Here is a 27,437-nt window from a genome sequence, read left to right as displayed (position 1 = left end):
GAGGAGAAGTAGGAGGCTTTGGAAGGGAGGGAGGGAAAGGGGCATCTGGAGGCTGGGTGTCTCTTCTCTCCACTGGATTTTCTCATGAGCTGTGAGTGAGCCGGTTTGGGCTGGGCTGGGCTGGGCTAGGCTGAAGCTTGGGCTGGGGCGGGGTGGGGGGGCCTCTCCATGGTACAAAAGACCAGTATGTCTCGGGCCTCTTATCCACCCACCCAGGATATCCCGATGGAGGTGTTCGACCCCAGTTTACAGGTGAGATATGGGGTGGGGGATGGCCGACTGGAAGAGAGGGGGGAGACTGGTGGGGGAAGAAGGCAAACAGATCCAGGAAAGGTCCAGAGGGACCTCTTCTTTGAAAGACCTCAGGAGCTCTGGCCAACCCGAGAGAGGATGCCAGGGAAGAAGGAGTTGAGCCTTAAGGAGCTAAAGGGGGGGTGCTATTCGCTGCCTCCCCCATATCTGATGGGTTAATGATTGATGGGTGATTGGCACTGAGGCAGATAGCTGCAGAGGTGGGGAAATAGGGGGTTGGTATCAAGGGTCCCTGCTGTTCACCTTCTTTCCTCCTGGTGCTCTGACCATTCTCAGTACAGGCTGTGTGTCTGTGTGTCTGTGCATCTGTGTGTGTGGGGAGAGGGGTCCTTCCTAGAGGGGCCCCAAGGACTGGTTTATAAATCTAAGGGATTGTCTTGGGGTGGGGGCGGGGGAGGGAATAGGAAGGGAGGCTGGAGAGGCAGTTGGTGTGGAGGGAGGTAGCTTTCTGGGAGCATCTGGGGGAACCAGGCAGGGGGATGAATAGGATGCTCTGAAGACAGCAGAAGCAATGATTGAGGCACTGGTTTAAGGGCTGAGAATGGTGTCGACTGGACATCACAGCCCAGGGGCACCAATTCTCTAAGATGGTTTAAGGCAGGGTAGGGGCAGATTGATGAATAAGTTGCTGCCAAGTGACAGCCATTCAGGGTGATGGAGGCCCCAAACCTGGGCAGTGGGGCAGGAATTAGCAGCACTACCAGGCCATTTCAACTCCTGACTGGGGATTACTCTGGTCTTTCCATTACTAACCTTAGACCAGGGCTTCCCTCCCCTCTCCTCCCCCACAACTTTCAATCAACACTCTGCCCCTGGACACAGACTACCCCAATACAGACTTATGATTTCCCAGAGCCATAGAAGGCACCCCAAAGTTTGGTAAGTTGGGTGAATGCCAACCCATTATGGGGGATAGGAGGAACAAAACCACCTGAGAGGGGGTATTTCTGACACCCCCCCCACCATGTGCACATGCATATACATTTTCCTGAGTTTTGCTATGTATTACTAGCAAGTTGCCCCCCAAAAGTGAGGCATTCCCTGGTGTGATGGAGACCCATAATCTGGACAGTGGGGCACAAGGGGGCAGTACCAAGCTGAGCAGCTACCAGGACTAGGAATTTCCCTATTTCAACCCTGAACACAGTGATAATTGCCTCTTCCCATCCTTTCCCCCAGCTCCCCAGTCCTCTAAAACTGAAGGGGGGGGTAGGTAACATTAACCTCTCCTTTGCTGTTGGCCTCCAGGAAGTACTTTGTGGGAATGTGGCTCAATGGGTGTGAGACCTAAAAATATCCCCCACCTCCCACCCCAGGCCCCTTGGAGCCAGAAAGCAGCTGGCTTGGTCCTTCTCCTCAGCTGTCCCCTGTCTTTACTCCATGCCACTCCCTACTTCCTTTGCCTGTGGTGGGGGTGGGGGACAAGTCAGGGAGGAGGTGAGGGCTCCCTCTTATTAACTCACTGTGTGACCTTGGACAAGTCAGTTTTCCTCTCTGGGCCTCAGTTTCCTCATTTGTAACATCTGTAACATGAGAAGGGTGTATTAGATGCTCCTCAAGGTTCCTTTCAGCTCTGTGAGTAGATTCCTTCTACTTCCCTCCCTCTCTAGGCTTATCCCTTGAAAGTGGTCTCTTAGGAGTAGTGGCAGTTGTGGGGATAGGAAAGTACTTTGAGTCCTAGAACTTCTTTAGGGAGTTTCTAGATGCTCCCTTCCCCCAAAATATCCCCACCCCCTCCTTGGGACTTGCTATTTTGACACTTTAGTCCCCTCTTTCTCCAAAGGTTAAGGTTGTTATAGAATCCTAGATTTAAAACTCGAGGGACCTGAGAGATCAGTGAGCCCAGCTTCATTATTTTACATATGAAAAAACTTGAGGCCCAGAGAGGTTAAGTGACTTGCTCAGGGTCATACATCTAGTTAGTGTCTGAGATGGGATTCAAATCTAGGTCTTCCTGACTCCAGCTAAGTTTGTATGACCTTATGACCTGTTCCACTGTAGATGGAATAGGATTGTCTACTCTTTGGCGGGGCATAGGGCCAGAGCATTGCTACCTTACCCACTGCAAAACAGGGGAGGTATTTGTGTGGTTTTATGGAAGGTAGGTCAGGAGGAGGGTTTTAGATTAATCCCAGTTTGGGAAGGGGGAGAGAGAAACCCTCTTACTACACATGTCCCCCACACTAAGTTTGTAACTGTGGGAGAGTCTTAGCCCTAACCAAGCCATCTTGTGCCCCTCCACGGTAGTGTTGAAGGGAATATGTCGCAGGGGTTCTGTTTTCCAACTGGTCCAGATCTAGATAGAGGACCAAAGGGAGAGGGGGCATTTTGCATGACATGAGAAATGGTGACATGCTGAGCAACATGAAAGGTGGAATGAAAAATATTTTGGAAAGAAGGTATTAGAAGTAGCATGAGTTGTAGGATGAGGAATGTTTTCCACATGGAGTCCAGGATATGTGTTGGACATGCAGGGAGTTATACTGAGGACTTTTTATTGCCAGTGGATGGAGGGCCTGGTGAATTAGGATGGGAGGGAAAATATGCTACCAATGGAAGTGGAGTCCCAGTTGGCTTGTTTGCTTACTCAGTGGCCCCTTAGCTCCACTTCTTATGTGGGGTGTGGAAGGGATATTGTTTTTCAGTAGTGGTTGGAACTTCTCATATTCCCCCCATATTACCCACCTTCTTCTCAATTCAGATCCCTAGTCCTCCTACACCCCTTCCCCCTCAAGGCCCCAGTTGCATCTATAAGGATTACTTTAGGTCTGATTCCCTCTTTTCCAAAGTCTTCCTATCTGAGGCCAACCCCCAGCTCCCAGGAAGAATTGGGAGAAGGGAACACTGTTCTGATGAGGAGTTGGAGAGGTACGGGAAAATACAGAAAAGGATTTTCCCAAGAGCCTGGTGGTGAGTCTGCACACTGGGTTTTCAATTTCTCCTTTCTCTGGGGGACACTAACACAGAGCATTCCCACTGCAGGGGGAGTTGTGGGAAAGATCCCTCTCCTCTATCTCTCTCCACTCCCCCATAAGCACAGGCCAGAGTTCCCATCTTCCCAAAGGCTGCTGAAGTCTGCACAGCATCTTAATTAGCTTTTTTCAGCTAACTAGATGCTGGCTCCAGCTCTGGGGAGTTGGGGCGGCTCCTCTGCTCCTTCCTCCTGATCTCCCAAGCATGAATGTGTTATATTTCATTAGCATCCCCCAGCCCCACCTCCATATCCCAGCAAATGGCTGTGGCCTGGTCCATGCCTTCAGGAAGAAGGGGGACCCTCTCAAGCCATACCACCTGGGAAAGAGGATGTGGGGTGGGGAGTAGAGGAGAAGGCTAATAGGAAGAAAGGGAATTTCTAGTTACAAATCTTGGTCAGGTCTGGGGGACAGCGTGTAGACTGTCCTCTGATTTTGCCCTTATTGTCCCCCACTAGCAGGGCAAGTATAGCAAAAGGAAGGGACGGTTTAAACGCTCGGATGGCAGCACCTCCTCTGACACCACATCTAACAGCTTTGTCCGCCAGGTAAGTGGCAGAGGTCGGGGGATGGGAGTGGAGGGCAGTGGTCTGAGAGTCCTAGAGGAGAACTTTGGTTTGGAATCAGGAAGTGGGCCTGCCTACCCTAGTCCTCAGCTTCTAGAGATGCCATTTGGTACTAGTCTGGCGCAGCTTCTCTCTACCCCAACACTTTTTCTGTCTTTGCTCAAGGTAAACTATTGACAGCACCTAGACTCTTTGGGTCACATGTATGGCACTGATTTATAACCCCCATCCTGTAGTCAGTTCCACTGGCACCTACCCCTGAACATCTTGGTTACTTAGATTTAGGGACACCTTGCCTTCCTTCAGACAGAACAGGCTTTTAACTGTGCCTATTTTCCTTCTGCCTATTTTCTACCTCACTGGTAGTCTCTTTAGACTGAGGGAAAGAATAGGGGGAGAGGTCTCCCTGGGACCGAGGGTAGGTGGCTCTCTCCCCAGGACACCCTGGAAAACTCTGATCTGAAAATAGGAAATCTGTCTACACAGCTTCTTTGAGGAGAGATAGATTGGGGATGGGAGGAGGCAGTGCTGAGAGTGGAGAGACAGTGAAATTGGAGGCAGAGGGCTTTAAACCAGAAATCTCAGCTATGGTGTGATGAGCAACATTGGGAAAGCTAGTTCATGGGTCTCCTTTTCACTCTGCTCCCCTTTCTCACAGCCCACTTTGTTCCACCCCCAACCCCAACCAACCAAACCCAGGCCCCAGTGAGAAGCAGTAAGAAAGGCGATGCAGTTGTCATGGCAACCATGCATCTTGACAAGGACCTGGTACCCAGAATAGATGGTGCTCCAATGGCAGAGTTCCTGATGCTGGGGGGGAGGGGGGGTGGAGGGCGGAGGGCGGGGCGCTGCTGGTGAACGGAGAGGGGGTGAATGGCCGGAAGGAACAGATAAGAAGGGACAGGATATACTTCCAGAGGTCACTCCCTCCTGAGTCCAGGAGAGGATTGAGTCTAGTGATGTTCATTCCAGTTCAAGGCAGTCTTCTTGTCCATCTCCTGCCTGTCTCCTTTATAACAAGTTGTCCTATCATGGACACAGAACCAACCAGAGAGAATAGGTTGGGAGGTAAACCTTTATTTCAGGGTCTTAAGGAGGAAATTTTTGTTGGTCTGTTTTCCTACTGCAAAGCTAGGCCAGTGCTGGGATATAAGATGAAGCTGTGCCCAGCGTTGTACCTTTTGGCAGAAAAAGAACTCTCAGGTCTTACAGAGTTTGCTAAACCAGGGGACTCAGGATTGCCCCTACACACATACCCACATACCATATCCCCAGTTCTCCAGCTCCTCCCCATTCCCTGACTCCACTCATGGTAGGAGAGGGTGCCCAGTTCCTGCTGTGTCTCTGGGCTAAATATACCCCAGCAGTTTGCAAATGTAGCAACTCTGCCTGTAACCTGAGCCCCCTGGGGGGAGCGGGCAGCTTGGGCAGCCCCTGCCCACCCCTAGGGGATGGGCAGAGAGGGCACCAACATGGAGACACCCGGCCGGACCAGACAGGCCGTGGTGGTGAGCACTGGGGTATGGGTGCATGCAGCCCCTCAGAAGGGCTTAGAGGGAGATGAGGGGTTGGTGTGGGTGACCTGTCTCCTTTCACCCTGGCCTTCCCATTTCCTTTCCTCCCATCTGTCCATTTCTAAATCTATCTTCCTGTGTCTCTGGTCTCTCCTCCTCTCTGGTTCTCTTTTTGCGTCTTATTCTTCCATTCTGAGTAGGCCCAGTCTGGAGGGGAGATGTTTAGGAAGGGGGAGGGTGAAGGTGGATATCTGGAAATACCCCTCCCCCGTCATCCTGTCTAGCCTTTCCCCTCCTCACTTTTCTATGCTTAGTCTTCCCCCTTCACCCAGTTCCCTCCACTTTTGCTGTCTGTGAGGGAGGGATTGATTGATTAAGTAGTATGTTGACTGGATGTGAGGGGGGGGTCTTTTTCTTCCTTTCATTCCCTTCTCCTTTCATGCTTACCTCTTAAATCCCTTCACTATCTAGACCCATTCTACCCATCACTTAAGTTAATTCACTGCCTGGACCTCTTCTGCTCTAGGATCATCCCCTCACTCTCATTCTCTCTCTCCCTCCACCCCGACTTCCCAGACCTATTCCTCCCCAGAAAGAGCCAAAGGTCCATCCTGGGCAAGTCGGCTGAGAAAAGGTTTCTTCCAGCTCTGACCACCTTCACAGCAACATACCCCACCCTTGTTCAAACACCTCCTCACAGACAGGCACAAAACCAACCCTCACTGTTCCCCTCACTTACACACCCACCAGCAGTAACACAATCAGGCACACACTGTCAGAGGCACACACAGGCTGCAAGCATCCACAGAGTGCACTTTTCCTCTCTCTCATTCTCTCTCTCATTCTTTTTTTCTCATTCTCTCTCTCTCTCATTCTCTTTCTCTCATTCTCTCTCTTTCATTCTCTCTTACTGTGTCTGTCTCTCTTTCCCTCCTTCCTTCCTTCCTTCCCTCCTTCCTCCTCTCCCTCTTTCTCTGTCTTAATCTCTCATTTTCTTTCATAATACACAGTTGTGTTCATATGTGCACACATAGAAACATTCATTCAGTCACATATATGCAAAGTCAAATAATCATGGGTGCATGCAGAAAAATATGATGATTTGTACTGAGCATCCTAGTCATTACCACCACCCAGCTGGGCACAGCTTCTAAGACAGGTACACCTTAGTTTGAACATTCTTGTACCCTCATCCCTGCATCTGTAGAAGTGTTCAATGTCTTTTTTTTCCATCTTAGGCCCCAGAAAGCAAGGAATCCTTCCATAGGTGGGAGGCTGCCACTAACATCTGTTCCAGACTTGCTTCTTCAATGGGCATTGTCTTGGAAGCCCTTGTGTGTTTACAGTGCTGAATGAGGGGATGGGGGCTATGATGGAAGTGCCTTCAAAGAAGGCACTTGGGTCTCTGGGATGGTACCCAACAATGCCAATCAGAAAGATGACTTCAGTGGGCAGAAGGGCCTGGTCATGGTGGTGGTGGCAGATTGGAGGGGGTGGGGCAAGAAGGAGTTCTGATTCTGCCCCTCAAATAAACAGGAAATAGTACAACTTTGCTTTTTTGGCATCTGTTGCAACCAGGTTCCCCATGCTGGACTGGGGCACCCACTTCTAGCAGTGCAGTGAGCCCAATTCCAGGGCTGGGCAAGCTGTAGTTGGCTGGCAGGGATGCCATGGGTGATATGAATTAGTCAGACTCAACTGGAGGGAGGGGATACACAGAAGGAAGGGAGGGCTAAGAGGCTGCAGTGACACGCATGTTGGCATTGCTCCCCTGAGCTTGTGTCCCTATCAAGTTCCCTTCCCCTCCCTTGGTCCCCAGAACAGCTGTTCCTTACCTTAATCTTGTCCAGGCGAGTGCCACCCCTTTCCCTCAGTGACCCTGACCCCCCCCCACTCTTTCTCCCCATCCTCTATCCCAATCCTTGTTCCTTCTCCCCAGTGTTTCCACGGTTGCTACCCTAGTGACTCCCTCCTGCCCTAATGTTACCCCAGCCTCTGGCCTTCTGTTCTATAGTCAACTCTAACACTGACCACTCTTCCCCAGGATCTCCTTAACCCTGTCCGATGGCTCTTCTGCCTCTGTCCTTCTCCTATTGGGTATTCAACCCTAACCCTGACCACTTTTTCCCAGTATCTCCCTACTCCTGTCCAAGGTCTTTTGGCCTCCCTTACTCTGTCACTCCCATCCCAGTGTTCCAGTAGTCCTCAGAAGGCTGTCTCCCCAGCTCAACTCTCTCCCCATATGCGCCCAGCTCCCATTTGTCTCCTAGTGCCCTCCCAACCTATGCTGTGTTACATGGAACTGACTTATTCTTGAAAGTCTCCTGATTGGGTTCTCTATGGTCCCCTTACCCACTTTCAATGCAACTCTAACACTGGGAGGGGAGGTGGGCGGAGTTGAGGAAGGAGGAAAGACTACTGTCCTTCTCTTTCACTTCCAGGGCTCGGCAGAGTCCTATACCAGTCGGCCCTCAGACTCAGATGTATCCCTAGAGGAGGACAGGGAAGCCCTGAGGAAGGAGGCAGAGCGCCAGGCATTGGCACAACTTGAGAAAGCTAAGGTAGGCTCAGGGTTGAGAGATATGTTGGCTTGGTTGTTACGCTCCCATCCCACCAAAGTTTAACCTTCTCCTTAACCAACCCTCAATTTCCATCTAAAACCTTTCCTCCAAAGAGTGGTTGACGTAATGGTGCTCTCTGGACAGGGAAAGAGGAGGTTCAGTCTTTGCTTTATACACTTTCCTCACTCTTGCCCAGACCAAGCCAGTGGCATTTGCAGTGAGGACGAATGTGGGCTACAACCCATCACGAGGGGATGAGGCGCCTGTCCAGGGCATGGCCATCACCTTTGAACCTAAGGACTTCCTGCACATCAAGGAGGTAGGGGCTAGAGAAAGTGGGGCACACATACAGATGAGGTGGGGCAAAATGACCCCAGGGCTGGGTAGTCACGTGTGGAGGGTACAGCTCTCCAGAGTGACAAGCACTCAAGTGTAAGGTGGGGGTGTGAGAGAGCCAGGGGAGGGAGGAAGAAGGGAATTAGTGGAAAGAGAGAAACAGGAGCCCTGAGTAGCAAGTCCACAGATGCTCAGACTGACAATCAAGTAGAACTTAAGGAAGGGATTGGCTCTTGGTAGGTCTTCAAAATTGGAAGTAAACTAGAAGATGCATTTTAAGGGGCAGCTCCTCGGAGTTACTGAAGCTAGAAGTGTTCTGGGAGTTGAAGGGATTTCTTATGAGCTAGAGGAGAGGAGTGACAGGCAGGGGTTCTCCCTATCTTGGGGGAGGGCTGTTGTGTCATCCCACTGTGGGTCAATCTTTCCTCCCAATATCTGCCTCAGCCTCCCCCTCCTCTTTTCCCTTACATGTGCAGAAGTACAATAATGACTGGTGGATAGGACGACTGGTGAAGGAGGGCTGTGAGGTAGGCTTCATCCCCAGCCCTGTCAAACTGGACAGCCTACGGATGGTACAGGAGCAGAAACTTCGTCAGAATCGTCTCAGCTCCAGGTACCTTTCCTGGGGGGCAGAGTGGGTGTGTATGTCTGTGGTTGTGCATCCTTGTGTAAGTGTGATATCCCAATGATTGCTCATTCTAAGCTTTATCCCAGTACTCTGGGCATTAGGTTTAGGGGACTGCATGAAGAGTCTGAAACTAAACACTGGACAAATAGGTCCATCATATGGAGCAGGGTTTACATGGCACGCGATGGTTCTTGGGGTAGAGAGTAGCATGGTGTCGTGGGGCTAGAGTGCCAGACCTGGCTGGTCTAAGTCACCCTCTGATACTTGGTAGCTGGGTGTTCATGGACAAATCACCTGTTTCCCAAGTCTCATAAGGGTCAAATGAGATTATGTCTATGTATCAGTTTGTAACCTTTAAAGTGCCATACATCAGCTATTGAGGGGCAAAGTGACTTACTGGTTGGAGGACTAGCCCCAAAAGTCAGAAACTTCTGATACGTGCAAACCATGTGACTGCGCACAAATCACTTCACCTCTCAGTGCCCCAGGCAATCCTCCAAGTCTGTATAAGCTACACAAATTTCTGATCCATATTAGTGGAGGTAGTTTTCAAACTGAGTTTTCTACACCAGTGGCAATCAAATTTTTTGGTCTCAAGATCCCTTCACACTCTTAAAAATTATTGAGGACTCCAAAGAGCTTCTGTTTATGTGGGTTTTATTACCAATATATACCATGTTAGAAATTAAAAGTGACACATTAAAAATATGCATTTATTCATTCATTGAAAATAATAATATACACCTTAACATAAATAAACATTTTTATGAAAAATAACTATCTTTTCCAAAACAAAAAAATTTGGTGAGAAGAATTTAGTTTTACATATTTTTCAAGTCTCTTTAATGTCTAAATAGGAGACAGCTAGATTCTCTTATCTACTTCTGCTTTCAATCTGTTGAGATATATTGTTTTTATTGAAGTATAGGAAGAAAATCCAGGCTTACGTTAATATGTAGTTAGAAAAGGGAATACTATTTTAATAGGCACACAAGATCTAAGTATTATTATAGTTTTGACCAAAATAATTTTGACCTGTCAGACTTTGTGAAAGTGTCTCAGGGACCCCTAGGAGTTCATAGACCACACTGCATCAATGAAATTACAAGTCCAGACTACTGAAAAGTCAACTATTCTTCTCATTCTTGTCATAATAATAATAATTATTATTCCCATTCTTCTCATCCTAGAATCTTACCTATCATCATTATTATGCTGTCTAATCTTTTGGATGGGTTCAGATAGAAACAATCCTGGGACAAGCTGATAGCCTGCTATTGTTTCTTTCTATTCAATGTCCTATTATTGTCATTTAAAAGAAGAATCGTGGTGTAGAGAGCCAACCTTCGAGTCATGAAGACCTAGATTCAGATCCCTCCACTGCCACATACTGTTTGTGCGACCTTGGGCTCAAATTATTTAACCTCTCAGTGTTTGGGGCAGCTCTAAGACCATAGTTGTCAATGTGTCTCATTAGAGTTTTGTTATATGAGTGAAATCACAATTCCATTCCCTATCCCTGTATTATTTATTATTAACAGATGGTTCCCTGAATTCTTTGCTCATGAGCTCATTCCCTTCATCTTTCTTCTCTTGCAGCAAATCGGGAGACAACTCCAGCTCCAGTCTGGGAGATGTCGTGACTGGCACCCGGAGACCCACTCCGCCAGCCAGCGGTAAGAGCGCCTTCCCCTTCCTCAGGGGACCAGGGAGTGACAGGGAGGGAGCTTTCCTGGAGAGATGAATCTTAGTCTGGAGCTCCTTAACAATAGTTCCCTTTCTTCATACTGCTCCAACCTTTGGCACCTAGACAATGGAAAGGCCAACTGGTACCCTCTACTCCTTAGCCCCGCCCCTAACATTCACATCATCCCCTTGAGGTTCTCCCCTTTCCATTAAAGGGTAAGAGAGTCAGCAGGCTGGGATCATTAGCACTACCCCCATGCCTGCCACCCACTCCTACCCCTTCATGTCTCTCCTCTCATTTCTTTGGTGGCACCATTTCTCTCACCCTCACCCAACCCCATGTTCATTCTCTTTAGCACCTTTCATTCACCTCTTCTTTCTCTTTTTTTTTTCCCTTTCCCCTTCCCTGTTTTCTGTTCTGTTCTACCCATGACCTTCTGTGTGTGTGTGTGTGTGTGTGTGTGTGTGTGTGTGTGTGTGTGTGTGTATGGCGGTGTTTCTTTCTCCTGCATTCTCCTGTCTATCTGTCTCTGTCTCCCCTTCTCACTTTCTCCTTCTCTGACCCAGGTAATGATATGACTAACTTAGCTTTCGAGTTAGATCCCCTAGAATTAGAGGAGGAAGAAGTTGAGCTCTGCGACCATACTGGCTCCCCTAAGCCTAGTGTTAGCAGTATCACTACCCCATCTCCCCATGGCAAGCGAATCCCCTTCTTTAAGAAGGTAGTCATTCTATTCATTCTCTAAATTCATCCCTGTGTGCTTTAACGGAGAATAGCAGAGACTGGGAGGGAGTAGGAAATATAGGTCTGGGGTGGGGGTGGGGGAGGGAAGGAAGAGACATATTTGACTCCTATGGGCCCCTGCCCAGACACTATGCCAACCTGATCCTTTGAGAGTATGAGGTAAGGAGTAAGGGGTGCGTGAGAAGGGTGCCTCTAAAGGGGGGTGTAGCAAATTCAGATCCTCATCTACACCTGCCATGTCCAAGAAGGAGTTATTCCAATAATCACATGGTCCCCTATTTCTATGCATGGAATGCTTTGAAACACCTTTCAGCCTTTAAGAGGATGGGACCATGATGACAGGCCACAGTTCTCTCTCCTCCCCTCCCCAACCTTTGTGTGGCAATGGGACTTTCAATCCCATTCCTACCCTCCTACGTAGGAGAAGATAAACATTCCAGATTTTCCTAGGGACCCATTTCAGAGAACACTGGTTGACCTTTCTTGGTCACTAACCAGTAGAACCCCAAAAGAATAAGAACATTTCCTTCCTCCTCATCTTCATCTCAGAGCCCCAGGTTGGGGAAAAAGGTGTGGAGTTGGTGGTAGGGGACGTTGAATCCTTCCACCGTTTCCTCGGTCTCAGTTGGGGGCCAGTGGCAGGCAGGGCCTTGCCTTCATGTGGGGTCCCTGCCCCTCTCCCTCAGCTGCTTGTCACTAACACGCATGCCTTGTTATTTCTTCTCATCCACCCTGCTCTCTACAACCCTCCTGTTTCCCCTGGTTCTTGTCCTTTGCCCCCTGTGCCTGGGTACTCCCCCCTTCACCCTCCCTTTCCCCACCCCATGCTGGCAATCACTGGACCCAGCCAAACAGAAGCAGAAATCGGTAAGTAAGATGGCTTTCTGTGCCTCCTTCCACCCCCACTGGGACAAAGCAAGGAGGGTGGGGCTCCTGATACCCACCTGCTCCTAATACCATTCCAGAGGATGGGTACTCCTGCCTCCCTTCTCTTCCATTTGCCATGTATGGGTCCTGGGACCAAGGGATGGGAGTGGGAAAGGGAAGGATCACTAAGGGGGGCTCCAAGGATGGTGGAGAAGAGGCTAATGCTGCCCCCCACCATAGGGCCTTTTCCTTTTCCTTAGGCGGAACATGTCCCCCCTTATGATGTGGTACCTTCCATGAGGCCTATTATCCTGGTGGGACCATCACTCAAGGGTTATGAGGTGAGTGTTCCCTCTGTCCTGAACTTCAGACCAGGACACTGGAAGTTGGAGCCCTATAGAGAGACAGACTTCCCTGTAGGATCTCATAGATAGGACCTCAGGAAAGGCTGGACAGAAGAACTCCTTATCACCTGACACTAACTTTGATGCAGGAAGTTCCAGTCTTTTTTTTTTTAAGTCAATTAACAAGCATTTATTTTTCTCCTTTCTATCTCCCTAATTGAAAAAAAAAGAAAAGCCAAACCCTTTTAACAAATATGCATAGTTAAGCAAAACAAATTTCTGCATTGGTCGTGTCCAAAAATATATGTCTGGTTCTGTCCCTTGAGTCTATCATCTCTCTATCAGAGATGGGTAGGGGTAACATGTTTCATTTTCAGTCCTCTAGAATTGTGACTGATCTTTGCATTGATCAGAGCTCTTAAGTCTTTAAAGTTGTTTGTCTTAACAGTGTTATTGTACAAATTGTTCTTCTGGCCTGTTCACTTTAAATTAATTTGTATAAGTCTTCCCAGGCTTCTCTGAGGGCAGCTAGGTGGCACAGTGGATAGAGAGCCAGGCCTGAAGTCAGGAAGACTCATCTTTCTGAGTTCAAATCTGACCTCAGATACTTACTAGCTTTGTGACCCTGGGCAAGTCAACTTAACCCTGTTTGCCTCAGTTTCCTCATCTGCAAAATGAGCTGGAGAAAGATATGGCAAGCCATCCTAGTATCTTTGACAAGAAAACCCCAAATGGGTTCACGAGGAGTCTGAAACAACTGAACAACAAGAAAGCTTCTCAGAAACCATCCTTTTCATTATATATTATGAATACAATAGTATTCTGTACTTACTATGTATTATTACTATGTAGTAATAGAATAAAATAGTATTCTACTATGTCCCTATGCCATAATTTGTTGAACCACTCCCCAGTTGATGGATACTCCCTTAGTTTCTGGTTCTTTGCCCTTATAAAAATAGCTGCTGTAAATATTTGTGTATATGTGAACCCCCCCCCCCTTTTCTTTCCTTTGATCCCTTTAGGCTATATGCCTAGTTAATAGTATGGCTAGGTCAAAGTGTACGCACAGTGTAGTGAGTTTGAGGAAATTGTTCCATATTGCTTTCCAAAATAATTGGACCAATTCACAGCTCCACCAAGAGTATGTTTAATATGTCTATTTTCCCTGCAGCCCCTCCTCCCACCTTGTTATTTTACATTTCTATCATCTTTGTCAATCTGATGTGGAACCTGTGAGTTGGTTTGGTTTTAATTTTTCTAATTATTAGTGATTTGGAACATTTTTTCAAATGGGCATCAATCCTTTTTAAGAACTGTCAGGAGCCAGACGGGACAGAGAGCAGCTAAAAACCTCTCTCTCCCTTTAGTTGCCCGTGTTCCTATTTCCTCCCCTTCCCCAGGTCACAGATATGATGCAGAAGGCTTTATTTGATTTCTTGAAGCATCGATTTGATGGCAGGTGAGCCCCTGGGTGTTCTTTCCCTATCCTCAAAGACCACCTGGTCTTTGGCTGGCTCTGGGGAGGGTTAGGACTGCTGAGTAACCCAGTCCAGGAGTGGAAGGTTAACCAGGGGAAGAGAAGTTTGGTGGAAGGACGTAGAGTTTGGGAGAGGGGAGGAAGGAGCAGAAAGGAGGGCCAGCTACTGACCACTTCCTCCTTCCCTGCCTCCAGGATCTCCATCACTCGGGTAACAGCTGACATCTCTCTTGCCAAACGTTCTGTCCTCAACAACCCTAGCAAACACATCATCGTTGAGCGCTCCAACACTCGCTCCAGCCTGGGTAAGGAGAGGGGGATCATCTGCCTGACATAGAACAGCAGGGTCCAGAAGGATTTGGTGGGAACAGCAGTGGAACAGGGTTTGCAAGCAGGGTTGGGGGTGGATCCTGTTTCCCCTACTATCCCTCCAGTTACTGGCTTTATGTCTGCTCCTAAGACACTAGATGCCAGCTTTGCTACCCAACCCACCTTGTCTAAGGTGAGTCAGTAGCTCATCTCTACATCAGAGCTGCCTTTTCCATCCAGTGTCTGGATACTTCCATCTGATCTCAGTCTTTCTGCTCCTCCCCCTACCACACAGTCCCTGGTCTCCTTCCCCAAGTGCTTGCTCGCTCTCTCTCTCTCTCTCTCTCTCTCTCTCTCTCTCTCCCCCTCTCCCCCTCCCCCTCCCCTCATTCTCCACATCCACATCCTCACATTCTATGGCCTTCCTCATAGTCTGTGTGTCTTCTTTGATCTTTTGTGTACCTTTCTCCTATTGGGGCATACTGGAAAGAGCCCTGAGCCTGGAGTCAAAACTGAATTTAAGGATCATATACTATGGGCAAGTCACTTAGTTTCTTTGAGATTTAGTTTCCTCATCTATAACATGGGGATAATAATAATGGCATTATCAGTCACAAGGTTGTTTTGGGAAAAAAGTTTTGTAAACTTTAAACAGCTACAAAAGGTGGACTGTTCCCTGTCAAAGCCTGTGTCTCCTTCCCCAGTGTCCACATCTCCTCACTCGGTCCCTCTGCATCCCCTTTAACTTTCCTATTATGGTCTCCCTAATCTCTTAGCTGAGGTACAGAGTGAGATTGAACGGATCTTTGAGCTGGCCCGGACCCTACAACTGGTTGCCCTGGATGCTGATACCATCAACCACCCTGCCCAGCTGGCCAAGACATCGTTGGCCCCTATTATCGTTTACATCAAGATTACCTCCCCCAAGGTGTGTTGCCCCTCATCCCAGCTCTACTCTCCATAGGTCATCCTAGGAAATTCCTAGGCCTGCCCTACCAGGCAGGAAGTCCCTACCCATAGCTCAGGCAGATGAGAGATTCTAGGGACAGAGACATCTTGGCCTTCCCTCCCTTCTCCATCCCAGTGTCTCCCACTCAGCCAACACCAGGGAAGTCCTTGTTAGCTGCCTTCCATCCCACCCTCAGTGTATTTATCTCTTGTTTGGCTTTCAGTAAAAAGGGAGAGTAATGCTGGTTTAGTTCCCCCATCGACTCCTTGGCCTGTTCCTCATAGATGTTTGTCTTAGAGGGATTTTTTTTTTATATCTTTATTATATATTCTCAGAGCATAGACTCAGGGTTTCTAAAAATGGCCAATGAGAACAAAATAAAAATTTTCCCAAGGTTTATATAGTTTCTAGTTATATCAGAGAAAAAGGAAGATACAATCAGTCCAAAAAGGAAAGGCAAAGATTTACATTTCAAAGCTATGCTTGTAAGATTTACATTTCAAAGATAACAGAATTAGATCAAGTTGTAAATTATCAAGAAACACAGAAAAGTTTCTAGCAAATGGTTATCTTAAAACAAGATATCCTGCTATGTTTAATAGGAGGGAGATTGGGAGGGAGGAGGTGAAAAATTTAAAACTTAAAAGCTTATGAAAGTGATTGTTGATAAATCAAAATAAATTAATGAAAAAACAAAACAAAACAAGATATCCTGCAAAATAATAATACTCCTTTCTGTCCAAATGGAAGGTAGAGATCCTCTATCAATCTCCTTATAACCCTTACCCCTTTCTACTACCCATCCTGTTTCCTTTTGGGGTAAAATAGATTTCTATGCCAAATTGAGTGTGTATTATGTATTTTTCCTTTTTTGAATCAGTTCATATGAGAGTGAGCTTCAAACATTGCCCTTACCTCCTTATTTTCACCTCTACTTCTTAAAGGGGTTTTGATACAGTGGTAGATGTACGTGTCATAGTCACCCATTAAACTGTAAGCCCCATGAGGACAGGAATATTGGGGGGGGTTTCAGATAGTTGTATCTCCTCCAGAGTCTAGCATAGTGTTTTACATACAGTAGATGATTCATAATTATGGAATTGAGTTCAAAATGGCTGATCTAGGGAGAAGGTGGAGAGGTGGAAAGCAAAACCTGTAAATCAATGTTAGAGGTGGTGGGTGCATCAGCCTGCAAAAGATAAAGTGAGAAGGCAGCTTAATTACATCCTGAAAGTCCTTGAAGGTTTGTCACCACCACAGAAAGATGAGGACCTTGCTGTTTCTCATTGCCTTGGAGAATACCACAGGGAAGGGGGTTATGGCCACAGTAAGACAGATTTGTTCATCCCAAGCAAAAGCTTCCAGAGGAGGATTGGTGTGACACTCTAGGTCAGTTGGCCAAAAGATTGTGTGACTTCTTGAGTCTTATCTAACTGTGTCTAGAGGCTAAGAGTGGAAGTGGGTATTGGAAAAAAAAAATCTCTTTTGTTCCCTCTCAATCATAAGATTTAATGAGCATCATCTTTATATTTGATAAGAACGATTTGTAAGCACTTAGCATGGTTCCTGGCACATAGTAGGTGTGATATAAATGCTTATTCCCTTCTCCCATCCTTCTCCTCTTGTCCTAATTCTGGCCTCTCTCTCAAGTGCCTGACATTCCTTCCAATCAGGGTACCTAACCCCCAGGAACTTCCTCCCCTATGACCTGCCTCACCTCCTGTTTCTCTTTCCTTACTTTCCTCCCATCCCCAAATATAGGTACTCCAGCGCCTCATTAAGTCCCGAGGAAAGTCTCAGTCCAAACACCTCAATGTTCAGATAGCAGCATCAGAAAAATTGGCACAATGCCCACCTGTGAGTATTACTTCTCTCCTTTCCTCCTCCCCCTCCACCCAATGGAGGGAGCAGATAAGAAGCAGAGATTTGGAGGGAAGGATTAGTCTCTCTGGGAAGTCACAGTAGCCCAGATATGCAAAGTACTTTGATATCCTTTGGGGATGGGTACCAATTAGACTGACTATGGGTCTACCTTCTGCAAGAAGCCTTTCCTGGTTCTCTTTAAGACCTATGCCTTTCCTCTCAGGTTATCTCCAATTTATCTTGTGTCTAGTAGTTATTTGCATGTTTTGTGAGCTCCTCGAAGGCAGGGACTATTTTTGCCTTTCATTATATCCCCAGAGATTAACTCAGTCCTTGGCACATAGTAGGAGCTTAATAACTTGACTTGATAGGCACAGAATGCTTCTTCTAGTCAAAATAGTGCTCACTTAGGTTTCTCCCTCTGGGCTCAGCGTGGCCCTTCTTCTGTGTCTTTTTCTTTTTTTTTTTTAATTTCTTTTTTTTTGTATTCTTTTGTTTTTCTTTTGGCTAGGGAATGGGGTTAAGTGACTTGTCCAGGGTCACACAGCTAGTAAGTGTTATGTGTCTGAGGCTGGATTTGAACTCAGGTCCTCCTGAATCCAGGGCCGGTGCTCTATCCACTGTGCCATCTAGCTGCCCCTGTGTCTTTTTCCCTTACCCTGTCCCCACCCTACCCCCAACCTTTCCCCACCATGCCCGATCCTTTGGTCACACGAACATGGTGTGGTAAAAAGATCAGTAACTTTGGAGCAATGCTTAGGCTCCAATCCAAGCTATGTTATTTACTATCTGTGTGACCTTAAGAAAGTCATTTGATAATCTCTTGGAGCCTCAGTTTCCTTACCTGTAAAGTGATGGGTTTGGACTAGCCCTATTTCTAAGCTTTTTCCTCTTTGGCTCCACTCCCAGCTAACAGTAACCAGCTCCTTCTCTGATCTACAGGAAATGTTTGACATCATCCTGGATGAGAACCAATTGGAGGATGCCTGTGAGCATCTAGCAGAGTACCTGGAGGCCTATTGGAAAGCTACCCACCCACCTAGTAGCACACCACCCAACCCACTGCTCAACCGTACCATGGCCACTGCAGCCCTGGCTGCCAGCCCTGCCCCAGTTTCCAACCTCCAGGTACAGGTGCTCACCTCCCTCAAGCGCAATCTCAGCTTCTGGGGTGGGCAGGAGGCCTCCCAAACAAGCACTGGTGCATCCCCACTGCAAGAGCATGCTCTCTAGTGGGCATCTGCCAGCTACCCACTCATTCCAGCAGCAATGTGGGATCTGAGAGCAGTGGACATGGGGGCAGGGAGAATTTTATTTTGTAAAAAAGTGGTAAGCAGCTGCTGTTGTCATTGTGGTCTTTGTTTAGTTATGGCCCACCAACTAAGCTAATTCCTGGGCTATATTTCTGACTTTGGTATCTACCCCTAGGCCACTTTGGAACATGGAACCATCCAAAGTCAGAAAAGGACCATAGAGTTCATCGAATCATAGGGTTTAGAGTTGGAAAGGACTTCAGAGATCATTTAATTCAGCCGTCTCATTTTACCAATGAGGTCCAGTGATGTTGCATCTTACCCGAGGAAATGAGTCACAGAGCTGAGATTCAAATCCAGGCTCTCTCTGACTTCAAACCCACTGTTTTCCCACTATATCACTGGTCCTCACACATTGTGGAGAAGGGCATTGAGTCCCAGAGAGGGAATGTGACTTGATTTGAATGCCCAATTCTATCCTCTGGCACTATTACCAAGTAGAGGAAGTCTTCAGGCAGGAATCTTATTGGAAAAACACTTCTGACAGACATTAAATAGAAATTGAGTCTTCCACAGGGGATCCCTAGGACCCAGAAAGCCCATACAATAGGACCCTCAGAGATACAATGGAACAGGAATTCCTAACTTGGGGTCTATAAATCCCCAAGGGGTCCATGGATAGATTTCAAGATGTCTCTGGACTTGGAAGGGGAGGAGAAAATGTATTTTTATTTCCAGTAAGCTCTAAATGAAATTTAGTAATTCCATCAATTTTTTAAAAAATGCCAGGGATCCATAGACTTCAACAAATAGCCCAAGGGGGTCTATGACAGAAAAAAAATCAAGAACCTTTGCAAGAGAAGGACCTTAGGATCCCTGAATTGATGGATTCCATGAACAGACACTACGCCATCCCTTTCTCCCCTGGATTGTATCCCTTACCTCTAGCTTTCCTGAGAATTCACATTCAGTTCCTCAGAACATGAAAGCTATCCCTAGTTTATGGGATCCCCTTGTTAGGGCCATATCCCTTCTCAGACACAGCACATCACCTCTATGTCACCAGAATGCTGGGTGCCCAAGCACCTGATCTTCATTCCTTTCCAATTGGGAAAAAGCATCAGAACCTTCCCAACCTCATGCTTTGAGATCCTTGGCTTTCGTATTAACTTGTGACCGTTAATCCTAGCATGTGAATGGATATGAATTGCATGGGGGCTCTGTGATGGGGGATGTTGTTGGGGATGTGATGTGGGGCCTGGTAGAAGGGGACTTGTAGCCGTTAGGGGTGTGGAGTAAAAGAGCCCAGATCATTCTTTGGTCCTTTAAGGAGAAACAAGCATTCCTAACTAAGTAGCTCATTAGATTGTAGTTGTAAAGATGGAGCAATTAGTCACCCTAACTGGAGCAATTATTAACCCCAACTAAGTATTAATGAATGGTGATTCTAATGAGATCTTTTTTAATGATTATTAACATAAATGGGACATTAATGCTGGGTAGAGTTAAGAGAGCATTAATGATTTTTCATGGTAACCAAGCTTGATTTCACTAGCTCACTGGCTATTTATTCATATCCATGAATTCACATAGTTTATTCATGACATTGATGAATAATTATAAACACCTCAGCAGTGATAGAAATCCAGGTTGGGCATCCCCCCTTCCCATCTGGCAAAAGGCACAAATCCCTAGGAACAGCCCCTAGACACTCTTCCCAAGGTTTAGAATCTTGGGGTTTTGCCTGGCCAGTCTTCACTACGCCATGCTGTCCTTAAGGGGTATAGAATGTCCTCTTTAACTGAACCCACTGCTAGCCAACAACCCAGTGCCAAGCAGATGTGCCCAACCTTTCCTGGAGAGTCCCTTAAGGAAGACCTGCCTCCTTCAGCCCAGTCGCCACTCTAGCCCTGCTGGTGCGAGAGTGGCTGGGGTGCCCCTCTGCCAACCTAGGTGCTTTGGTGTGGCTGGGGTGCCCCTCTGCCAACCTGGGTGCTTTGGTGTGGCTGGGGTGCCCCTCTGCCAACCTAGGTGCTTTGGTGTGGCTGGGGTGCCCCTCTGCCAACCGAGGTGCTTTGGCGTGGCTGGGGTGCCCTTCTGCCAACCTAGGTGCTTTGGTATGGCTGGGGTGCCCCTCTGCCAGTCTGGGTGCTTTGGCGTGGCCACTGACTTTTCCTTGCTTTTGTGTTTTTCTCACCTCTTGCCTGTTCTGCATGGTGTGTGCCGCCTTACTGCTAACCAGGGAGCCTACCGTGTGCCTGGGGACCAACCACCTGAACGGGCAGTGGGAGAGCGAGCCAGCTTACATGAGTACCAGGGTGAGCTGGGCCAGTCCCAGGGCCTCCACACCGGCAGCCACCCTCCAGGCCGGGCAGGCACTCTTCGGGCACTGTCCCGCCAGGACACTTTTGATGCTGACGCCTCAGGCAACCGTAACTCTGCCTACATTGAGTTGGGGGACTCTTGTGTTGACATGGAGACTGATCCCTCTGAGGGCCCAGGGCCTGGAGACCCCGCCGGGGGCAGCTCTCCACCTGCCCAACATGGTTCGTGGGAGGAGGAAGATGAAGAAGAGGAGGAGCTGCCCGACAACCGAAATCGGGCCACACCGAGGGGCCCCACCAAACCCCAGTATTGTCCAGAAGGGGGTGGGGCGGTGCTGGGCCGGAACAAGAATGAGCTAGAGGGCTGGGGAAGGGGTGTCTATAACCGCTGAGGCTGAAGGGCAGGGGCCGGGAGGAGATAGGTTTCAGGGTAAGGAAAGAGGGCAAATACTGACCAACCTGGGGAGCTAGGAGAAGAGCGGGGTGTCTCATCTCCTGGGGGCATTATGTCACCCCACATAGGTAGTCACCTCACCTAAGGAGCAATAGCGTTCCCTCTAGGGGGAGGGTATCTCACCTGGAGGGGTGGGGTGGGATTATCCTCACCCCGGAGGAGGTTACCTCACCTCTGGGGGACATCTCACCCTTCTGGGATGCCTTTACTTCACTCTTTTTTAGAAGAGTATAGGTACAGAGTATCGTCCAACTACTCTGTGGAGTGTGATCTTACTTCCTAAGAGGGGAATGGCCCTTCTTGGGGTGGGTGTCTCACTTCTAGGGGGAGAGTGCTGCCCTTCTTCGATGCCTTTGCTCACTCTTGTGGGATATCATCTCATCTCCTGGGAAGTAGGGGGAGGGGGGAGGTGGTTCAGCACCCACCTGCAGAGTATTATCCTTCTTGGGAGGGGGGAGGAGGTAGGTCACCTAAGGGAATGAGGTAAGTGCCCTTCTCTAGGCTGTTTACCTTCTTCACTTTAGGGTGTTTTCTCCCCAAAGTTCATTAACCCTTTCAGCCCCAGGTCATAAGCGAAAGTCTTAATAGGGTTGGCATCTTCCCCCTCCCATGTACTCTTGAGGAGCTGGGAAGGGTGGAGAAGAAGGGTTCCTCCTGGAATGAGAAATGCACAGAACATCCTTTCCATGAGACCTATCTCCTCTCTTGAGCCCTAGAGCCAGCTCCCTCCTCATTCTCCAGTTTCTTGGCAGCTTTGTTAGGAGTTCCGAAGTAAAGGATGGAGCTTGTAGCCCTGTCCCATTCATATGGGTGGGGAAGGGTCCTGGGTGGGAGTGAGGAACCAGCATCAGGTTCATGATCACAGATCCCCAAGGGAGGGAGGGGCTGTCTGACCCTAATGCCTCAAACACTTGTGGAGGAGGAAGATGGGAACCTCTCCCTTTCTTGGGGCCCATCTGTCCACCCCCATGCTTCAGCCTCTGACCCCTCTCCCATGACCTTTGCTTCCAATCGCTAGTACACTTTACTCTTGCCAAGCCTAAACAAGAGGAGTCTCTTTCCTCTCCCCACACCCTTAATTCCATGCCTCTGTGGTATGGTACCCATGGTAGGCTGTTCCCTGTCTCTTCTGGAAACCAAAAAACTGTTTTCCCTGTTCTTGCCCTGGAGACCAGTCCTATTTCTCTGGCCCAGGCTTAGCAAGGAAAGAGGCCAGGGCCTTGGCTGGCATTGGGACTGTGCCCTCACCCTACGGGCATAGCCCCATACTGACCTCAGCTTCTCCCCTTGGAGTCCCTGCTCGCTGCTGCTCTGTGTCTGCCTCTTGTGTTATTAACTCCATCTCCAAGTCCCCATTGTTCTGAGGAGAGGCTCCAGGCCTCATTGAGACCACCATCCTCTCCCATCCCACTTAGGGTTGTCATCTTGACTTGGTGTTTGTAATACCCCCTAGCTCTCTCCGGGGAAGAGAACCATTTGTGCCAATGAGGTCTGGGCCCTGCCTGCCTCAGGGATGGGCGCCATCATGCCTGTCTCACCACCTCCTGTGCCAACTTTGCCCCCAACCCCTCACTCACTTTGGGGAGGGTAGGTGGGGACATAGCTTCAACTCACCCGTTGGAAGACACCACTGCCCGGCCTCTCCCCCTTCTCTCTGTCCCTCCTCCTGAGCGTCTGTCTCTCCTCCTGGATGTCTTCCCCTCCCATCTCTTGGTTGAGTATTTTGCCAGATATATATTAAAACAAAAAACAAACAAACAAAAAAATACCCCACCAACCCCTGTCCTTTCCCCAAGCCTGGTCCTTTTTCACCACCATGCATGTGGGAGCAGGTGCGTGCATGGACATACTCGTGAGCTGACATGCATGGGAGAGGGAGGGGGTGCGTGGGACCACAGTTGGCAAGGGGAGGGGTGGGAGCTATGAATAAAAAGTGCCAGAGCTGTTGACTCAAAGAGAAAGTCACCTCATTTGCATACTGTTGTGCAACTCATTTCCCCAAGGTTTATCTCATTCAAGAGGCACAGAAGCTGCTGAGGCCTGAGTGGGCTACCTTTGCCTCAGCTCCCTACTCTTCTCCAGAGAGAGGGAAAACAATGGTGCTGGGGCTGGGGGGAGGGACAGGAAGTGGGGCAGGGTGACTGCCACACCGAGAGGGAACCAGACACAGCTTTTACAGTCTCTGAAATGGCACTCTATTTTTCCTCCTGGAATCCCAGGTGGATGTTGGCTGCTCCCTCTGAGGAGCAGTCTGCCTTACATCGAGATTCTTGACCACTGCCATCCCTCACGGACCAATGAAACTGTACGATTTGCTTTCTTATGTGCCCCCCACTCCAGTAGTTGTAAAACATTGTTGGGAGGAAGAAAGCTCAGATCTGGCAGTGAGGGGTTCTAGGAAGCAAAACTGGGTGTTTGGTCAGATTTTATAATGTTTGGAAATGTCATGGGGACACCCCACCCCATGGGAGACCTAAAAGACCAGAGATAACAGGTGCCCAGTCAGTGCCTGCCTAACTGCCCACAGCTGACAGGATGGGCAGCAGTTGGAAGCTTTTGACACTTGTTAGCACAGGGACCCCCCCCTTGCCATTGCCCTCATTTCTCCCCTCCCCAAACACACACATGCTCTTTTCTACTCCCTAGTCCCTATTAGGATTGGGTATCTGGGAAACTCATTCTTGTGACATGGGCTTCTCTCTTTTGAACAGGGTGAGGGGGGATATAAAGAAAAATAAGCAGTCACTGTAACCAGGGAGTTTACATTCTAGTGGGGGGGGGCCAATATGTATACAAGATAAGTAAATCTAAGATAATTTCAGAAAGATGAGACCACTAATAGTTAACAACATGAAGGAAGGACTGCATGTAGGATCTGATGCCTGAGCTGAGCCTTGAAAGAAGCTAGGGCCTGATTTTTTTTTTTTGCATGTGTTCACAGTTTAATTTCAAGCTGCCTTAACCTGCATTGCATGGAAGTTCAGCCCAAAATTGGGCCCCCCTAAGGGAGTCGGTTCAGAACTGGCTCAAATTGGATTTTGGGGGTTACAGCCTTGTATGCCCTTTGAGGAGTAGGTGTTCCCAAAGGATGCCAAGCAGCTCTGGGAGGTGGCCCATATTAAAATGAGGTTCTTTCAGTATGTGACCGCTGTTACTGGATCCTGGTCAAAAAGACTTCAATTTCCCTGTCACCTATCTTGACGATAGGGAGGAATCAACATTCTCTCAGACCTATCTAGGCAACATAATGAGCAGGAATAGATAGGGCTTGATTTAAGAGATAAGGCAGGAGTCTATCCCCTACATATGGGAAAGCCTATAAAGAGGCACAGAATTAGGAGACAGAATGTTTGAGGAATAGTTAGTAGGCCATTTGGACTGGAAGAAGTATACAAAGGAGAGTAATATGAAATGTCTGGAAAAGTAGGTGGGAGCCAGACTTTGAAGGGCTTTAAATGCCAGGCTGACTAATTTGCATTTTAATCTTAGAGGTAATAGGGAGCCACTAACGATTTTTGAGCTGGAGAATAACAAAGAAAGACATATGTTTTAGTGATACTGGTTTGGCAGCTGTATGGAGGATGACAGCACAGAGTAGGGGCCTAATAAATATTTATTGACAATAAACAAAGGGGAGAGACTGGAAACAAGAAGGCCAGTTAAGACTATATTTCTTTTTTTTATTAATTTCATTTGAATTATTAATAATCACTTCCATAAGCTTTTGAGTTTTAAATTTTTCTTCCCCTTCCTCCCCACCTCCCTCCCCAAGACAGTGTGCAATCTGATATAAACTGTCTGATATATACATTCCTATTAAACGTTTTCACCTTAGTTATGTTGTAAGCAAGAATTAGAACTAATAGGAGGAACCACCAGAAAGAGGAAACAAAACACAACAGAAGGAAAAAAAAGCAAATAATATGCTTTGATCTGCATTCAAACTCCGTAGTTCTTTCTCTGGATGTGGATAGCATTTTCCATCATGAGGTTTTTGGAGATGTCTTAGATCCTTATATTGCTGAGAAGGGTTAAAAGACTATATTTCAATAGTCCAGGCCAGAGGTGATAAGGGTCTGGACTAGTATAGATTAGAAGAGAAGTTAAGGCTAGATAATCTAGATTTGGAAGTCACCTGTATAGAAAAAATAATTGAATCTATGAGAATGGATGAGACCACCAAAAGAGAAAGTGTAGAGGGAGAGAAGAAATGGAGTCTTGGAAGACACATGTTTAGTGAATGGGAAATGGATCATAATCCCACAAAGAAGACTGATGAGGCCTAGTCAGACAAGTAAGAGAAGAATGAAAGAGAACACATCATAGAAGCCAAGGAAGAAGAGTATCCTGCAGGAGCTGGTAAAGTCAAGGAGAAGAAGACTTGAGAAAAAGACATTTGATATAACAATTAAGAAAGCGCTGATAATGTTAGAGAGAGCAGTGTTGGTCAAGTGGTGAGGTAGGAAGCTAGACTGCAAGGGATTGAAAAGAGATGAGTGGTGAGTGAGGAAATGGAGTTCAGTGTAGACAGCCCACTCCAGAAGTTTAGCTGTGAGATGGAGAAGAGATGGAGGATGATAGCATGAGGGAATGATGGGGTCAAAAAGATTTTTTTAAGGCTAGAGGAGACCTAGGTGTATGTGTAGACAGCAGGAAAGGAGCCATTGGATTAGGAGAGTTGAAAAAGGCGAGGAAGATCTTTCTGATGGTTCCTCCTATTGGTTTTAATTTTTACTTACAACTTCACTAATGTGAAAATATGTTTAATAGGAATGTAAATGTACACCCTATATCAGATTGTGTGCCATCTTGGGGAGGGTGGTGGGGAGGAAGGCAGAGAAAAATTTTAAACTCAAAAGCATATGGAAGTGATTGTTGATAAACCAAAATAAATTAATAAAATAAAATTAAAAAAAGGAAAAGGAAAGGAAGAGGGAGGAGGATGCTCCTGGATGGGACAGGACAGTTTGGAATGAAGGGTACAAGTAGAAGAGTTCACTTTGGCAAGAAGGGTCTCCCCTTTCTCATAAACTGGAGCAAGGAAGGAGGGAAGAGGTACCAAGGCAGAGGGGGTTTGAAGCATGGAGTGGGAAGAAGGAGCTCACATCATTGGTCTCTATTTTCTCAGTAAGGAAGAAGATGAAGTACTCTTCTGAGGGGGAAGGGGATGAGGTGTAGGGACCTTGCAGAAAGAAGAGAAGGTTTAGAGTAGCCATTGGAGAAAGGATGACAGAAAGTCAATGAAGGAGAAATAAAAAGATAGTCAGACATCTTTTTAGCCATGAAGCTCTATTGAGAGCAGATAACATTATAATGGGCCTTGTCAGTGCTATTGTGCTCAGTGACACTCAAGCAGTTCTAGAGAAGGCAAATAATGGGGGCAACTGAGGTTTGGATTTGGACAAGGCATGACTAGAGATATGACAAGGAGGGCAGGGAACTCAAGGGTAGACAACAGTGTACGGTTGAACTGGTCAACCATTGGGATCAAAATGGAAAAGAGAAGAAAGTGAGACAAGAGCAGAAGTGATAAATGAGGAGCAGCAGAGGGATGGGGACTCATGGTGATGAAGAAAAGGCTGAGGACTAAGGAAGAGGATGAGATGGAAGGACTTTAGTAGTTCAAATTCTAGATTATAATGAAATGAGAAATTCACTAATAGGATAGTTAACAAAAAGTTTACTTAACCGTGTCATGGAAAGGGTATTCAACAAGGATATGGCATTGATTCAGTTGGGTTCTTCAGAAGCCTGAAGTAAGAGCAGCTGATTCCTCATACCCTAGGGTTTGTTTGTTTGTTTGTTTGTTTATTTGTTTGTACTTAGACCTCCAGGAAGCTATACAACATTCTGAGCTATAGTACATAAAAAACATGTAAGTCTTTGGGGGAAGGGAATGAGCATTTATATAACTCCAGGTACTGTGCTAAATGCTTTTACAAATGTTACCTCATTTGATCCTCACAACAACCTTGTGAGGTAGGAGCTATCATTATTCCCATTTTACAGTTGAGGAAACTGAGGCAGACAGAGGTTTACATAGCTAGTAACTCAGGACTTCCTGACTGCAGGCCCAGTACTCTATCCACTGCACCATCAGCTGCCTTAAAGGACAGTTTCAATATATTTGAAGGAAAAACTAGTCTAGCCTGTGTGGGAAGGGCCATAGAATATTACTTCTATCACAGAGGTTCTTAGGGAGTGGAATCTAGGACAGGTCAAGGAGAAGAAGACTGAGAAAAAGACATTTGATAGAACAATTAAGAGAGCACTG

General features: G+C 47.4%; 1 protein-coding gene across 5 annotated transcripts; it reads left to right on the top strand.

The window, feature by feature from the left end:
• CACNB1 (calcium voltage-gated channel auxiliary subunit beta 1) lies at positions 1-23,110 on the top strand. 5 transcript variants are annotated; one of them, XM_020997752.2, is made up of 15 exons: positions 1-91; positions 217-252; positions 3,746-3,832; positions 7,806-7,925; positions 8,122-8,244; positions 8,738-8,874; positions 10,489-10,565; positions 12,168-12,187; positions 12,448-12,528; positions 13,935-13,993; positions 14,207-14,316; positions 15,097-15,248; positions 17,031-17,126; positions 18,075-18,260; positions 20,628-23,109. In XM_020997752.2, the coding sequence occupies exons 2-15, from the start codon at positions 226-228 to the stop codon at positions 21,099-21,101; spliced, it is 1,749 nt and encodes a 582-aa protein (XP_020853411.1). In that variant the 5' UTR covers positions 1-91; positions 217-225; the 3' UTR covers positions 21,102-23,109. The 5 variants fall into 5 exon arrangements, with proteins under 5 accessions (XP_020853411.1, XP_020853410.1, XP_020853412.1 ...); XM_020997751.2 differs by having other exon boundaries at positions 3,743-3,832; XM_020997753.2 differs by lacking the exons at positions 1-91; positions 12,168-12,187 and adding an exon at positions 11,143-11,297 and having other exon boundaries at positions 161-252; positions 20,628-23,110.
• The last annotated feature ends 4,327 nt before the right edge of the window (positions 23,111-27,437 follow it).

The sequence above is a fragment of the Phascolarctos cinereus genome, unplaced genomic scaffold (assembly GCF_003287225.1).
Source record: "Phascolarctos cinereus isolate Bilbo 61053 unplaced genomic scaffold, phaCin_HiC Scaffold_5;HRSCAF=322, whole genome shotgun sequence".
NCBI lineage: Eukaryota > Metazoa > Chordata > Mammalia > Diprotodontia > Phascolarctidae > Phascolarctos > Phascolarctos cinereus.
Note: the sequence above shows the minus strand (reverse complement) of the source record. Positions and strands in the feature narration are given on the sequence as shown.

Bases quoted from the DNA above. Each gene is read 5' to 3' on its own strand.
- CACNB1 (XM_020997753.2), top strand. From the start codon at position 169: ATGGTACAAAAGACCAGTATGTCTCGGGCCTCTTATCCACCCACCCAG. The intron at 11,298-12,447 runs GTAGTCATTCTA...CCTTTTCCTTAG, and splicing joins GAATCCCCTTCTTTAAGAAG to GCGGAACATGTCCCCCCTTA. The intron at 17,127-18,074 runs GTGAGTATTACT...TCTGATCTACAG, and splicing joins AATTGGCACAATGCCCACCT to GAAATGTTTGACATCATCCT.